We start from the raw sequence: 13,660 nt of genomic DNA on the forward strand, positions 1-13,660 counted from the left end.
CAGCCAAGGAGGAAGGATGAGTAACCCATGCATGACAAAGGCAAAAAGAGGAAGATATAACCCCTGAAACAGTGTCCTTTAGAGAGCAGAGGTGATTCTGCTCTGTGTGTCCCTTGCAGGACTGATAAATTGCTATGAGGAACCCAAGAAGGAGGATTTGCAGCTCTGTTGCAAAATTGATCCAGAGGCTGGCTGAACAGATGAGCAAGGGGGGGGATCAACTGCCAGCAGCAGGCAGGCAGATGGGAAGGGTGAGAGTTCATAGGTGCAGGGCAAATTCACCCTACTCACTTCCAAACCAACTGCCACACACTGGCTCCTATTGAGAGGAGCTTTAATTTTTATTTTTTTTTTTTAGGAAGCCTATGCTTGTATCCTCATTTCATTTTTGTTTGGGTTTTTTTGGTTTGGTTTTTTATATTTGTTTGTTTGTTGAGTTTTTTTTGGTTGGTTGGTTGGGGGGGGTTTTTTGTAATTTTAAGACTGGCAGTAAAAATTTCCAAAAGCAAGCTTTTGATAGGTCAAATATAAATCTACTATAACGTTACAAAATGGTTATGGTGCAACTGTATTTTTCTAAAATAATAAGTTCTGGCCAGCTGGTTTTTTCCTATTAATTGCTGCATTTTAAGCCATTCTTAGAAATAAATCTGGATTTTTAAAAATTATTTTTAAAAGCCTCAAATCCCTAATAAGGACTTAGATTAATACTTTTCAAAAGCCATAGCTGCTTTACTACAAAAGATATCTCACGATTACATTGGTTTATACACACATATAAATCCTATTGATGTTCATGTATCAGTGAATATCCCCAGATAATATCCTAGGATTAAGTTGTTGGGTTTTTTTTAAATAAATCATCATTTGCTTTAAGATTTGATTTAGAGATGTCCCATTATTTAATTACACTAAAAATTACAGTACCATCCTGCAGTTTCTGGAAATAAAAAAGAAAATTTTTGCTTAGGAATGTGAAACAGATGCAACTCTGTGTGGACATATCCATTAGGTTCTGAAGCTGGCCTTGGGAGGTAGAAGAACTACAAGGCTTTGCTCCTGTTGGTACTCTAGGCAATGTCCAGCCATTGGTACTTCTGTAAGATGTACTAGGGTATCCACCAAACAAACTCCAGTACTTACATGACATCACTCACATTATCACCCAAAAGATATGGTTTTAGACAACTGTTTACCCTCATTTCCAGCCCCAGCAGCATTCCTCTTTTTGTGACTGCAGAGTAAAACTGCAGTTCACAACCCTTCCTTTAAGAGCCAAGCAAATCAACTGACATGGTACTTTCTTTAAAGAAAATGTTCTTTTACACAGAAGTGTGGTGAAAGCCTTGAGACCCAGCTCTTTGGTATAAAAATACATGTGAGTAAGTGACACATCAAAGTCTTTAGGGAGATTTCAAAACCTTAACATGGGCTTAGTTTTTGCAGCTGATCTTTATACCTTTGTTAGAGGCCAGTGCATCTGCACTTCTGGCCGCATATAAAATAAGCCTGCTGATAATTAGAATGGTTTTCTAACACAGTTAACATACTGATATAGCATGGATGCCCATATTCTTTCAGAGGCATCCTCCATCCATTACAACTTTCTTGAACATATATAGCTGTTTGGTTTGACCTTCTTGCAGTCCGTTGCTTGCCATTTTCCTCGCTTCTGCACAAATACACAATTTCTTCCTTTCACTGGAAAGTGGTAGGAGCCTCTTCTCCAGTTTATGTAGGTTACAGGCTCTCCTCCATTCCACTCCCAGTGTCCAGGATTGACTTGGTCATTCAAACCTGTGTGAAATCAGTAAGACCAAATCAGTGATGTTTATTGTCACTGGAGCCAGATACCAAGACAGTCATGCTGTTCTAAAAGTTGTTCTTCAGTAAAAAATGCATACAGTTGCATGCTGAGAGAAAAAGAAAACCTCTGGTAGAACACAAGCAAAACACAGTTTAGGATTTAATTATTCCACTTGAATCAAAGTTAGTGCCATATGAATAAAGGAAAGTACACTTCTCAGCAAGAGTGGTATCTAAAATGTTTTTTCTCCTTTCATCTATTACATGTCTATGACCTCATAAGTTTCTCTTTTGGTACTTGAAATAGCAAGGAGTCTGGGCAGCATCAGATGCTTTCAGATTTCTTCTGAATATAAAATTCTGCAGATCTTTATGGACATGATTTACACTGTTTAAATTAACAGTTGTAAAATTTGTATTAATTAGTACAATATAAGACATATCTTTTCCCCTAGCCTCTGAGTTACTAAGACCAATAGGTGTGGCATAATTTCAGACATAACTTGTCTTCTTATGACAGACCAAAATAAGAAAATTGGCATAACAATCTTGCAGTCATTATCTTAGTCAAATAAGTTTATTTCTTTCAAATTAGCAGAATTATGGTATCATTAAACATGATCCAAAACTAACTGTATTTTTCTAAGTTAGTTTAGTATACCTAGTAGGTTCATCTCAGAAAATTACTAAGAGCTGATAATTGCAGTTCAGAATCAGAGAGAAACAACATGGAGGACAGTATAGCAGAAACAAGAAGGATTAGAAAAAAGCAGTGGCACTAATATATGAGCTAAGGCAGTCATTCACAGAAAAGAGGTATTAAGAAGACCCATCCATATTCCATTTCTCATTAAATATCAAGTGCCTAATAAGAAGTAGCTAAATCTGAAAGTATGTGATGAAATTTTCATTAGCTTATCATCTAATTAATTCATAAGATTTCTAACAAAAGACAACACCATTAAATTAAGAGTAACACAAATGACTTAACTAAGTTAAAACAAAATAAAATAAAAAGCTAAATTAGGGATAAATAAGGAAACAGTTGAAAGAAAGATAAGATAAAGAAAATTGTAAAAGCTAGAACTATTTTCATCAGCTTGTGTCAAAATAGGAAAGGTTTCAAGGCAAAAACAGTCCAGCAACAGACATCATGATAAACACATCTTTTTGATAAGGACTTATAAAAGTAGCCAGGTAAATTATGGCGTTTGGTTTATGCCTTGCACTGAAATAATAAAGCAGCAGAAATTTGAGAACAATACAGTGTTTGAAAACTGTGCTTGAAGTGCTACAGCAGTTTCTGCTTTTCAACGTGTACAGGAACTGCAATCTGCAGAGGGAACTTGCATCCAATATACTTGCCTATCCAAAAGGGCATCTTCCCACTGAAGTCCCACAGCCACTGCATGTGTTGCTCATTAGCTACACTTGTTAGACTCCCCAGGTACCTAAGCTCAACGAGAGAGGGCAGAGTAATTAGCATTCCACAGAGTGACAGACAGCTCCCATCAACTTATCAACAACGGGTGTTGATTCTACTATAAAGCATATAAATAGTGAGTCACAGGAAAACCACAACTTACTGGCATGAAGGAATAATTACATGAAGATGAAGTCTTAAAACTGTGGATTACGTGGGGAGGAACCAAAATCCTAGCCTAGGATTTCTGTTTTCTCTAACAGAAAAATTAAATCAGTTTCGCAACTGAGGGAAATGTATACAGGAAATATGTGCCTCATACTCACAAACTGCGTTTTAAACTATTGGCACAATTATTGATACCTTATTTTCCACAAAATAATAAACTTACTACACTGAAATCAGAGCTACAGAAAGATACAACTTCATCTATTTGGTGGTAGAGCAGGAGATTTAAAATCATGTTTTGACAATATTAAAACTTTGAATAATACATTTAAGTGGCAATGGGGTTCTGAGAAGTAATCATAGAATCAAAAAATCATAGAATGTGTTGAGTAGGAAGAGACTGACAAAGACCACAAAATCTAGCCTGCACATGAACGAACAAAGAACGAACAAAGTGAGCCTGAGAGCATTGTCCCAACACTTCTTGAACTCTGTCAGGTTGGTGCTGTGATCACTTCCCCGGGGAGGCTGTTCCAGTGCCCTCCAGTTCCTCTGTGTGAAGAACCTTCTCACAATATCTAATCTAAATTTCTCCTTCACAGTTACACACACATCCTCTAAAATCAACGTTCAGGCTGTTACACCATTCCCGCCCTTCATTTCCTCCCTCTCCCTCTATCCCAATCCTTTATTTTTTGCATTTTCATCCTTTTCAATTTTGGATTTCAGCTGAGATGCTCTGTTTCTCCATCCTCCTATGAACCTGCACTCAGTAAATGCAAGCATCCCATGGCTTCCCCCAGTTGTTCATCACAAGAAATTTGGTATCTGAAATTGGGTATCTGAAAACTCATTCTTCAGAGGATTATCTGCAGTGAATACACATTCAGTTCAAACTGGAGAGAAGTTTGTATTAAACAGACTATTTCTGAATTACGTTAATGTATAAGTTCTGCTCTGCATTTGTACTTACAGTATGCCAGCTCCAAAGGAGGATTTGCAAACCCTAGCCACTGAGTGGCCTTGCCACTGAGAAGTCTTCCAACCAGTACCAAACATATAAGCACCAGCAGGCTACTCTTAAGCCATTTAGAGATCAGGCTAAATCTTTAGGCATTAAGAGACAAATGTCATTCTTCACATTTGCTGGGAACCATCAGCCATCAGTGGCTCCCCTTTCTTATTTATCTGCGCTGATGTATCACCTTTTTACATGTCACACCTGGTGTTGCCATCCCTCTGATGCTGAACCTCTGGTGCTGACATTTCTTTTGTCCCATATTTCTGGCTGCCGCTCATTCTAAAAGCGATACCAACCCCTTCAGCCTCCTAGAATATCCTCGGTGATAGGGCCAGAGCAAACAACACTGTTCATAAAAACATTTTAGAGAACAAAAAACCTTTTCTAACATCAGAATAAGTAAATGGTATTGTAAGGATTTTATCAATTTCATTACTTTTGCCAGATAACAGAGATAGAAAATCACTATTGCTCCAGATGAAGTGATGTCTGTCTTCTTTAAGAGCTGGGGCAGCAACCAGGCCTGAAGAATGGCATGGCAGACTTGAGCTCACTATGGAGACCATAAGCAGATGTTAGAGTGAAAGCCCATCAGTAAGCATGCTGCCTAGTTAGAGATCCATGCACGGAACTCCATTCCCATTATTGCCCTGTATGTCTTCTAAGAGTACTGATCCCATGGATTCCATATGATGCCACACAAATTAGGGAAGTGGGAAAAATTTACATAAGAAGTATTCAAAGTAGTAGTCCACAATGTTCTGCACAGTCCCTACTGCACAAAATCTGGACCATTCCTTAATCTGGGCCCACAGGGCTAGGATATGAAATAAATTCACTGTGTTTCTGAAGGGGGATGCTCCTGCTGCAAAGTCCTCCTCCATTATCCCTGCAGGCCAACCAAGGCAGCAGGGGATGGAACTGCCCTCTGCTCCATGCTGCACGATGGATCTGCCAAGGCCAGCAGGTCAGCTGGGTGTTAGCCCTTGCCCGTGCAATCACAGCTGCCCTGAGGCAGGCACTGTGCAGTAACAGCAGGGCCATCAGGGACACTCTGAGTTCCCAGGCCACCAGAGAACAGCATGTAAAGTTTCACACTGACACTGGTGTACACTCTCCTCACCTAGAGGTGAGGAGAACAGCCTCAGAACTGTCCAGTAAAGGTCAGGAGTGCGCACCCACTGCGGTAGAGACCCCAAAACCGCACCCGGTGAAGGTGTCAGCTGTACTTCAGCTGTGCCTCTCATCAGGGTGAGGCGTGCCTGTATGTCCCAAGGGTGACAGGCTTCCACCCTTCTGGGCCAATCTGTCAGGCACAGAATCTCTGGTGAGCTGGGAACAAAGCTGTTACACTGACAAACACTGTTGGGAATTTTCATACTCCATCTTTTTCTACAGACAGAGTACAGGAAAGCAGGCATAGTTAATTCAGGGTGTCCTCCCAGGCTAACTGCTTCAGCAGCAGGATTCCATTCTGCCTCCCAGGGACTGTGGTTGCACTGTCCAAATGGACCTGAGAAGAGGTTTGCACAGCAGTTTCAGTGGTATCACTACTAGGTGAACAAGAACAAAACCAGAACATTTTATCTGGCTTCTGCTTAAGGACACTCAAAACCCAGGAACTAATTTACTTTAGGCAAGCATAAAACATCATGCACTAAAAAGCATCAATATGTGTCAGTAACCATGCTATCATTTATGACATACAGACATAGTCTGAGCAAAAACAGTTTCAGACTTCAATCCATGTACCGGGGAGAGACTTCATCACTGTGAAAGGAAAGCACTACAGTAATTATAATGCAACCTAATCTTTTCTCTATAGGAGCGCTTTCTAAGTACAGCTTGAGAAACACATTACTGAAGAGAGAACAACTGTTCTAATTGTTATACCTGTTTAGGGGGGTTATGTATTTTAGGGAAATGCAAACTATCCTGAAAGAACATAGCACTTGCATAATGTTACTTGCTGAACCTCGAGGCATAGGATCAGACACCGGAAATTACAAGATAATGTTATTTATGGAGTGTGCATCTAACACTTCCTAATGTAAATCAGTAGAGATAAGGGGTTATAATGCCTTTTTAGGAAAAGAACCCAAACAAAACCAAAAACAAACAAATAAATTAACACCAACCAAAAGAAGCCACAGCAAACCCACACACATCACTTTTTTCTGTGCTGAACCATCCATTTAAAATTGTTCCTGCATGCTTTAGAATTTTTGTTATTGAGTCATTGAGTCAAGAACTTCCTTTATCTTAGAGCAGTTGCACAACTTAGGGAAACATTTTGGGTAGCCATTGACCTTGAAATATTATATGGAAAATACTTAGCACAAAGACTTTACTAATTTTCCATTAAATAGTCTGATACATTTAGGGGTCTTGTACCCTTCTGGTAAATTTAACATCAGCAAAAGCACACTTGACTAAGTATGAAGGTCTCCATGGGACACAGCATTTTGTTTAAACTGCTGTAGTAAATCCGTGTCCTATACTGATGTTGAAGGGTGTGGGGGTGACTGAAAGTCTGTGCTTATCTCAGTTGTTTGTTTGGTCACCTAGGGAGTTATCCTGATGCCTTGAAATACGTGTCTAGTGTTGCTTACAACACCTCCTATCATTCAGAACATTCAGATGAGAGTGGCAGACATGATGCAGAGCTTGCAGGAGCCCTGCACTTCCAGACTGGCAGTTCAAAGCCAGACAGCATACACAAGGCCTTTAAAATTACTCTAGGTACCTGGATTCCTCTGCTGCAGTCACATATAATAAGATGGGATAAACCAGTCCCTTAGAGAATCTGTACTAGAAGAGGGCTGATGTTCCCAGGGAACACTGAGCCATCATGAAGTACCTAATCTATTACTTTAGGTGTGCTTCAGCCTATAATTCCCAAGGACCGGGGCCAAATGTAGCTGATCAAACAAAATAACATGTCCTGCCTTACATAGCTAGCAGTAAAGGACCTGAAATCTAATAATATTTGAAGTTGAACATTGAATAAATGTTCAACTTCAAAAAAGATAAAGGTATAATATGGCTAACAAGGCAAAAGACACAACTGTGGGTTCTATCTATGCAGTTTTTCCGTCCCTTCAGTGGCAGCAGTGAAACTATCTCACACACAAGTGAGCCCTGCTGCACTGACCCTTGGGGAGGACATGTTCCTATTGGAGAAACAAGAGCTGTGGCATAAATCATCAAAATTGCTTCTAAATCAGACTGCTGTGGGATCACTCAGCCATAATATCCCCCAGATGCTTCTCTTCACGTTGCCAAGAGTCTCTTCATGCATACAAACAAAGCTAGAGAAATGAGTTCTTAAAACACCTTTCTCTCCAATGAATTGAAGAAGGGTTAGAAATAGTGCAAGATTTTCACAGCAATTAACTGAGATTTCCCTGTCCCCCCGTCCCCAGTTTAACACTGATATATAGAAACTTGCATCAAGACAAGCACATATTTTTGTCTGCTTCTACCCCTGTACATGGAAACTGAAGAAAAGGGTTGTATACCCCCTGTAACAGATGGATACAGTGTATGTCAATATAAACTCAAATAGGCCTGCATTATCCCACGCATATGTAGTTATGTCCAACCACAACTGCTTCCACAATAACTTGATAGCATTACTGTGGTGGAATAGAATAATAAACTATCATGCTGGAAGGAACTTCAAGGATGATCTGGCAAAAGGACAGTCCTGACAAGATGGGCTAGCACTCTGTCTAGCTAAACCTTGAAAGTGTCTGATGTTGGGGAATCTACTGTCTCCCTGATGAGAGCCTTCTAACGGCTGATCTGACAGTAAAAAAAAAATTCCCTTGTGTGTACTTGAAATCTTCCCAGGAAAAACTTGTTCCCGTAGCTGTTCATCATTTCTATGTGATTCCTTGTAAAAAGGGAGTCCCCATCCTCTTCTTAGTCACCCTCTAAGTATCAAAATACGGTGATAAGGGCTCGCCTATGCCTTCTTCCTTCATATGGCAGGCTTTACCGTCCTTTGATCAACTTTGTGGCCCTTGTCCAGACACTTTTCAGCCTGCCTACTTCTGTATACTTTTTGTATAGCCTGTTCCCAAGTCCATGGTCTCAAGATTGCAAGATTGTCTCAAAAAGGGTAGGGTAGGGTAGGGTAGGGCAGGAGACTGTTAGTGAATCAACTTCAACAATGCTTGGGCTCTTTTCCCTGTTCTGCATAATAGAAAAAATTCTAGCAAGAAAAATGAATAAGAGTTTAAAATTATGCCATTTTTTGTAGTAGTAAAAAAATTATTCTTTTTTTCATGAAAGTTGGATGATTTACTGAGAGTCAATTCTAATATTTTCATTTAATATCTAGTTTGTTTGATTTATTGAAAATTGAGTAGTGACCTCCATGGTAGTTTTATTTCCCTGTTGGAAACATTTAAATGTCAATAGAATCAGTATTAATAACAGAAACACCACAATTAGCAGTGGTGATGATTGCCGGAGGAGCTGGGGAAAAGCACAAAATAAAATTTAATAAGTTATGTTCTTTTACTACATTTTAGCATGTTCCTGGAGCTGTACTTTTGTAAATTAGTTCCAGATGGAGGCAAGGACTACTCAATTTACTGGGATAAATCTTCCTTAGTCTATGCTAGTATGACATTAATTGAATTAGCACCACCCTAGGATTCATTTCCTTGTGGATTCAGTGATATGCCTTGATTTTCTGTGTATTTTTTTTAACACTGTCCTTTAGTTACTGTTGTTTACATTTATTTACTTTTATTCAGTTTATTATCTACATTTCACATTATCAAGAAGCTACCACCTACAAAAAATATAGGTCACAAAGATCACACTCTTTTAGAAGATAGGAAACACCTCCCAGAAGAGTGACATATGGTTCCAAGAGATCAATTCACTGTTGAAGCCTTCAGAAAAAAAATTATAAAAATATTTTCATTTTATACTGTTGTTTGTTAACAAGTAGCCTAATAAAAGCAGATAATAACAAAAAAATTCAGGAGCTGAAATTGTAAGTAAACAAGCATTAACACAATATTTGGGGTCAGCTCACAAAAGGACATAACATTTACATTTTAGTAAAGAATATCTTCCATTAGCTGGGAGGTAGCAGTATAAAGACTTTTCTTTTGCATGTTACCAAGACAACATGATCTGGCATAACTAAGTGGAATGAATCAATGCTTGTTATGCATGCTTGGCCATGATTCACTGTTCAGCATGTCCTTCCATTACTTACGGAACATATGCTGTTTCTATCATTTCCCACTCTTCCCTGTTTCAATTTTCCTTTGGAGTAATGGAGAGGTCTGAAGTAATGAGGAGGTCTGTTTAAGCCTCTCCTATTTTTCAGGTTAGTTTTCAATCTGGTGCTCACAATTTAGGACAAGGTACAGAGCATGCCTATCCTTGGACAAGCTTCATGATACCATGGCTAACATTTTTTTTAGTGATAACCTAATACACCTAAAGCCAAAATCTCAAAGCACGTATCCAGAAAACAAGACTGGCAGGTTTTTTGTCTCCTACTTTGAGACAACTATTATTATTATTACTGCTGTTGTCATGGTTGTTGTTGTTGTTATATCCTTAAAAAGTCAGAAATGCACTGTTAAATTGAATGCAAAAGTTTTCAAATAGTTACAGAATCTTCAAAGCTGCATCTTCAGAAAAATACAGTGAGGCACACAGAAGCTGGCGATATTTTACCATTGCTATATCAAGAGAGGTAGTGCCAAGGAAGTGGTGGGTAAGAGAGGATTAAATCCTGAGTGTCTGCTGATTCTGAGTTTATCACCTCCCAAACTAACTCTCCCATTAGGAAAGTATTCTCACTGCAGATGGACAGCTTTGGGAATTCATGTTGTGATTAAGATAGCATCACCACCTGAAGCATTATAAGACTAATATTCCCATCTTCCACTGTGTTTGAATCCCAGGATTTGTGCAATTTTGGGGGGGACCTGTGCAAAGCAGCCGAAGCTGGGCTTATCCAAATAAATTTGTTCTCAAGAGCAGCATTTATCTCTGGGCAACAGCAGTGCACAGCAAATGCATGATGGTCTCTTACTGTTCTCTGCAAGCCTGAGCAGCAGTGTTCCAGGTGACCTTGTGATTCACTACCAGGAAGTAGCAGCTGCCCTCATGATAAGTCCATCCAGAGGGACATTTCTTCATAGTTACCTCCTAAAACAAAAGAAAAAGAGGTAAAACAGACTTCTGTCTATGCACAGATAGTCTGTGCACTAGTGTCCAGAATTAAACCAGGCATGAACTTTGTTGTCTATAAATAAAGCTACAGCATTGCTTAAAAGATTTAAATAAACAATGCCTGACAGAGGATCCTATAGTTTATAATTAGTAGATTTAATGGTGACAGTAGGATTGAGTTCCAAAAATCCTCTAAATATTTTATATTAATTTGGACACAATTTTCTGTCTCCTGTAGTCTGTACAGGGAAAGCAGTGCAACAAAATTCATCATGGCATCTTAAGTGGTGGGGAAAATGTATGTTTACAGAATACCTAAGTTAGCTTATTTTACTAAATTCCACCTATTCTCCCACAGACTTCATTCACTGACTGTGTTACGCCCCCACCATGACAAGCACCACAAACCACAAGTGCTCATGTGGTTTGTCCAGCAGCACTTGTGGATGACAGAGAGGAAAGGCAACCACAGCAGTCAAGTCCTCATCATATTCCTGGGAAACTTCTGTTTCTGCTGAAAGCAAACCTGAATCTGGATAAGATTTTTGCTCTGTTCAAGTAAATAACAGTTGCAGGAAGGTCCTCTGCTTTAGAGTATCACCAGTTGTAGACTTCATGCTCTGATGTAGACACATACACATGGCTACATTTTTACCTTGCTTTGGGAATTCCACAATTTCCATGATATCCCATCACACTGAAATAACTTCTGTGTGCTTTCTTCATAATGCAAGAGACCCTTTAAATCTGGTGCACAAGTCTTTTGAAAAGAGTCCTGGAAAGAGAAAATGTCATTTGAATATTTGAAGGAAAATAATTACACAAAACAAGTGAAATGAAACAGATTAATTAGGTCTTACATTAAAATTATATGCCATGAAAAGTCTTCTAGGTGTTAAATTATTTTGGAAAACAACACGACTGAAAACAGATGGTGAAAATGCCCATGGAAAAAAGATTTCATACCTTATGTCTTGATCTTGGTTCAGCTGCAAGTTCTGCCTTATCAGCCAGTGGGATTTCTGTTTTCCTTGAGGAGATTACATTTATCTGTGGTTGTGCCTTCTTGTTGGTTTCAGCTGAGGAGGTGTCATCCTCTACTTTGAGTGATACAATCCCATGATACTTCATTTTACAGTATCACACAAGAACAGGAGAGGAAAGAGAGGGTTAGTACATACAAGCAGCTCTTAAATAAACTAAATTACAAATAATAAAAATTAACTATTATAAAAATTATCATAAATCAAGGGAAATTACACCAAAGAAAAAGAAAGATAGAAAAATAAAGTATAAGACATAACAAATTATTAAGAGTGATAAAGCCTGGAAAGAGCAGAATCAGAAAGAAATCATGGAAATGTCCAACCAATACCCCTAATACTCTTACTTTGAAAATCACATCTGTTTCATTTCTAAATACAGATGAAGGAGGAACCTGAAAAACATAGAACAGCAGAATGAGATGGGTATGTTCATGTATTATAGAAACAAGAAGACTTTATGCAACATTTACTACTAGGTTATACATCATGCAGAGCATGTCTTGGTTTAGTACTTTCTCTTTTAGTATAGAAACATATCATTTCTGAAAGGAGCCATTAAATAGAACAGATTACAAGTGTAATGCTCCACATAAAAAGAGATTCCAGTAACTCTTAAGGTCACAATAGCAGAAAGTTACTGAATACCTTGCTAAATCAATATAGCTTAACTGGGAGAATCAGTGGACAAGGTTTAAATACTATTCCATGTTTAAGCTATCAGTATTTTCAGCTTTATAACCTCAGTACCAGATGCTCAGCTTCTATACGTTTGCCTGGTTCCACCAACTTCTAACTTAACCATAATTTTTATAAAATTGGAAGTTTCATAATTGCTGAAGGTGCTTCATGCCTGTTTCCTCACCCCAAGCCTTGATTTTATTCCTCTCAAATGGATCCTCAAAATGTTTGGTTTGGTTTTGGCTTTTTCCTTACAGTTTTTTTTAAATAGCCCCCAGGTCTGACTCAGAGCAAACTCATGTGGTTTGCAGTTATTGTGTGGTCAGATAGAACTGCTACAAAAATGGCAGTTAAATGAAGATATCACATCACAATAAATTCACAAATCAGTTCACCAGTGAACTACAGAAGAGTCTTACTATTCTGCCATTTCCAGTTACTCTCAGCCTGGTCCTTGACCGATTCACCAAGCTGTGCTCCTGCCACATATCCCCTCCATGCTCTCTCATCCCTTTGGAAGGAGGCTGTGGGATGCTTTCCAAGGAAACATTGCCAGGCCTGGAAGGTGATGAGGAGCCTGAGGAAACTGGAAACAGTGTGCCTCTCCCCCAGAAGTCATGCTTGCTTTGGCCAGAAGAATGGGAATAGCTGCATTGACCTGAAAGCATAAAAAATGGCAGATGGTCAGCTCCAATTGCATGAGCAAATAACTGGTCATGTTGACATGGGCACATAAACAGCTTGTCCTTAAAAGTTGGATGATTTTTTTCACTTGAAGTAGTTGATTTGCTGTTTGTTCAGTCACCCTCCTTACTGGGGTTATCTATGACTATAACTGCAACTACTATCTATATAAGTAAGATTTTATATGTGATGCATCTGTCTTCCCACAGGTCAGAATTCAACCAAGCATCTGCTGAAAACACCTGGTTTCATTCTTATACTGGGCTTTGAAGTGCTGGGGTTTTTGGCCCTGAATATATAGGTATCTTTAACTACCATTGATGATAGTTCCATCATCCCCAGAGAAGCCTCTTCTTGGAAATCCAGGATACTGCTGTTTCAATGAAGTCACTGTGTCAATTAAGTCCTGATTTACACTAGGAATATTTAGGAGAAAACCAATCTGAAATTTTAAAGGGGCTTTTTGTAACATGAAGCCTAATTCACTGAAATGTGGATATTTTAAATATTGTTTCACTAAGCACCAGAAGAAGAGACACTTTTCAGCAATGAGAGGCTGAAACTGCTTTTCTAGTTATTTCTATTTTTCTACTGTTTTCCTGCGATCCTGTTTCTACAGTT

The 13,660-nt window shown here is 38.8% G+C and overlaps 1 protein-coding gene across 1 annotated transcript in view; it reads right to left on the bottom strand.

The window, feature by feature from the left end:
- Positions 1-1,597: 1,597 nt before the first annotated feature.
- The window catches only part of FREM1 (FRAS1 related extracellular matrix 1), a gene marked incomplete at both ends in the record, with an annotated part of 56,097 nt that continues 44,034 nt past the window's right edge, over positions 1,598-13,660 (bottom strand). Inside the window, 7 exons of the mRNA XM_084225107.1 lie at positions 1,598-1,797; positions 3,172-3,257; positions 10,492-10,607; positions 11,287-11,406; positions 11,598-11,756; positions 12,022-12,069; positions 12,775-13,013. Of these exons, the coding sequence (XP_084081233.1) occupies positions 1,598-1,797; positions 3,172-3,257; positions 10,492-10,607; positions 11,287-11,406; positions 11,598-11,756; positions 12,022-12,069; positions 12,775-13,013 (968 nt within the window). The remainder of the gene's footprint in view (positions 1,798-3,171; positions 3,258-10,491; positions 10,608-11,286; positions 11,407-11,597; positions 11,757-12,021; positions 12,070-12,774; positions 13,014-13,660) is intronic.

This window comes from Fringilla coelebs (assembly GCF_963513975.1).
Source record: "Fringilla coelebs genome assembly, chromosome: Z".
Taxonomy (NCBI): Eukaryota; Metazoa; Chordata; class Aves; order Passeriformes; family Fringillidae; genus Fringilla; species Fringilla coelebs.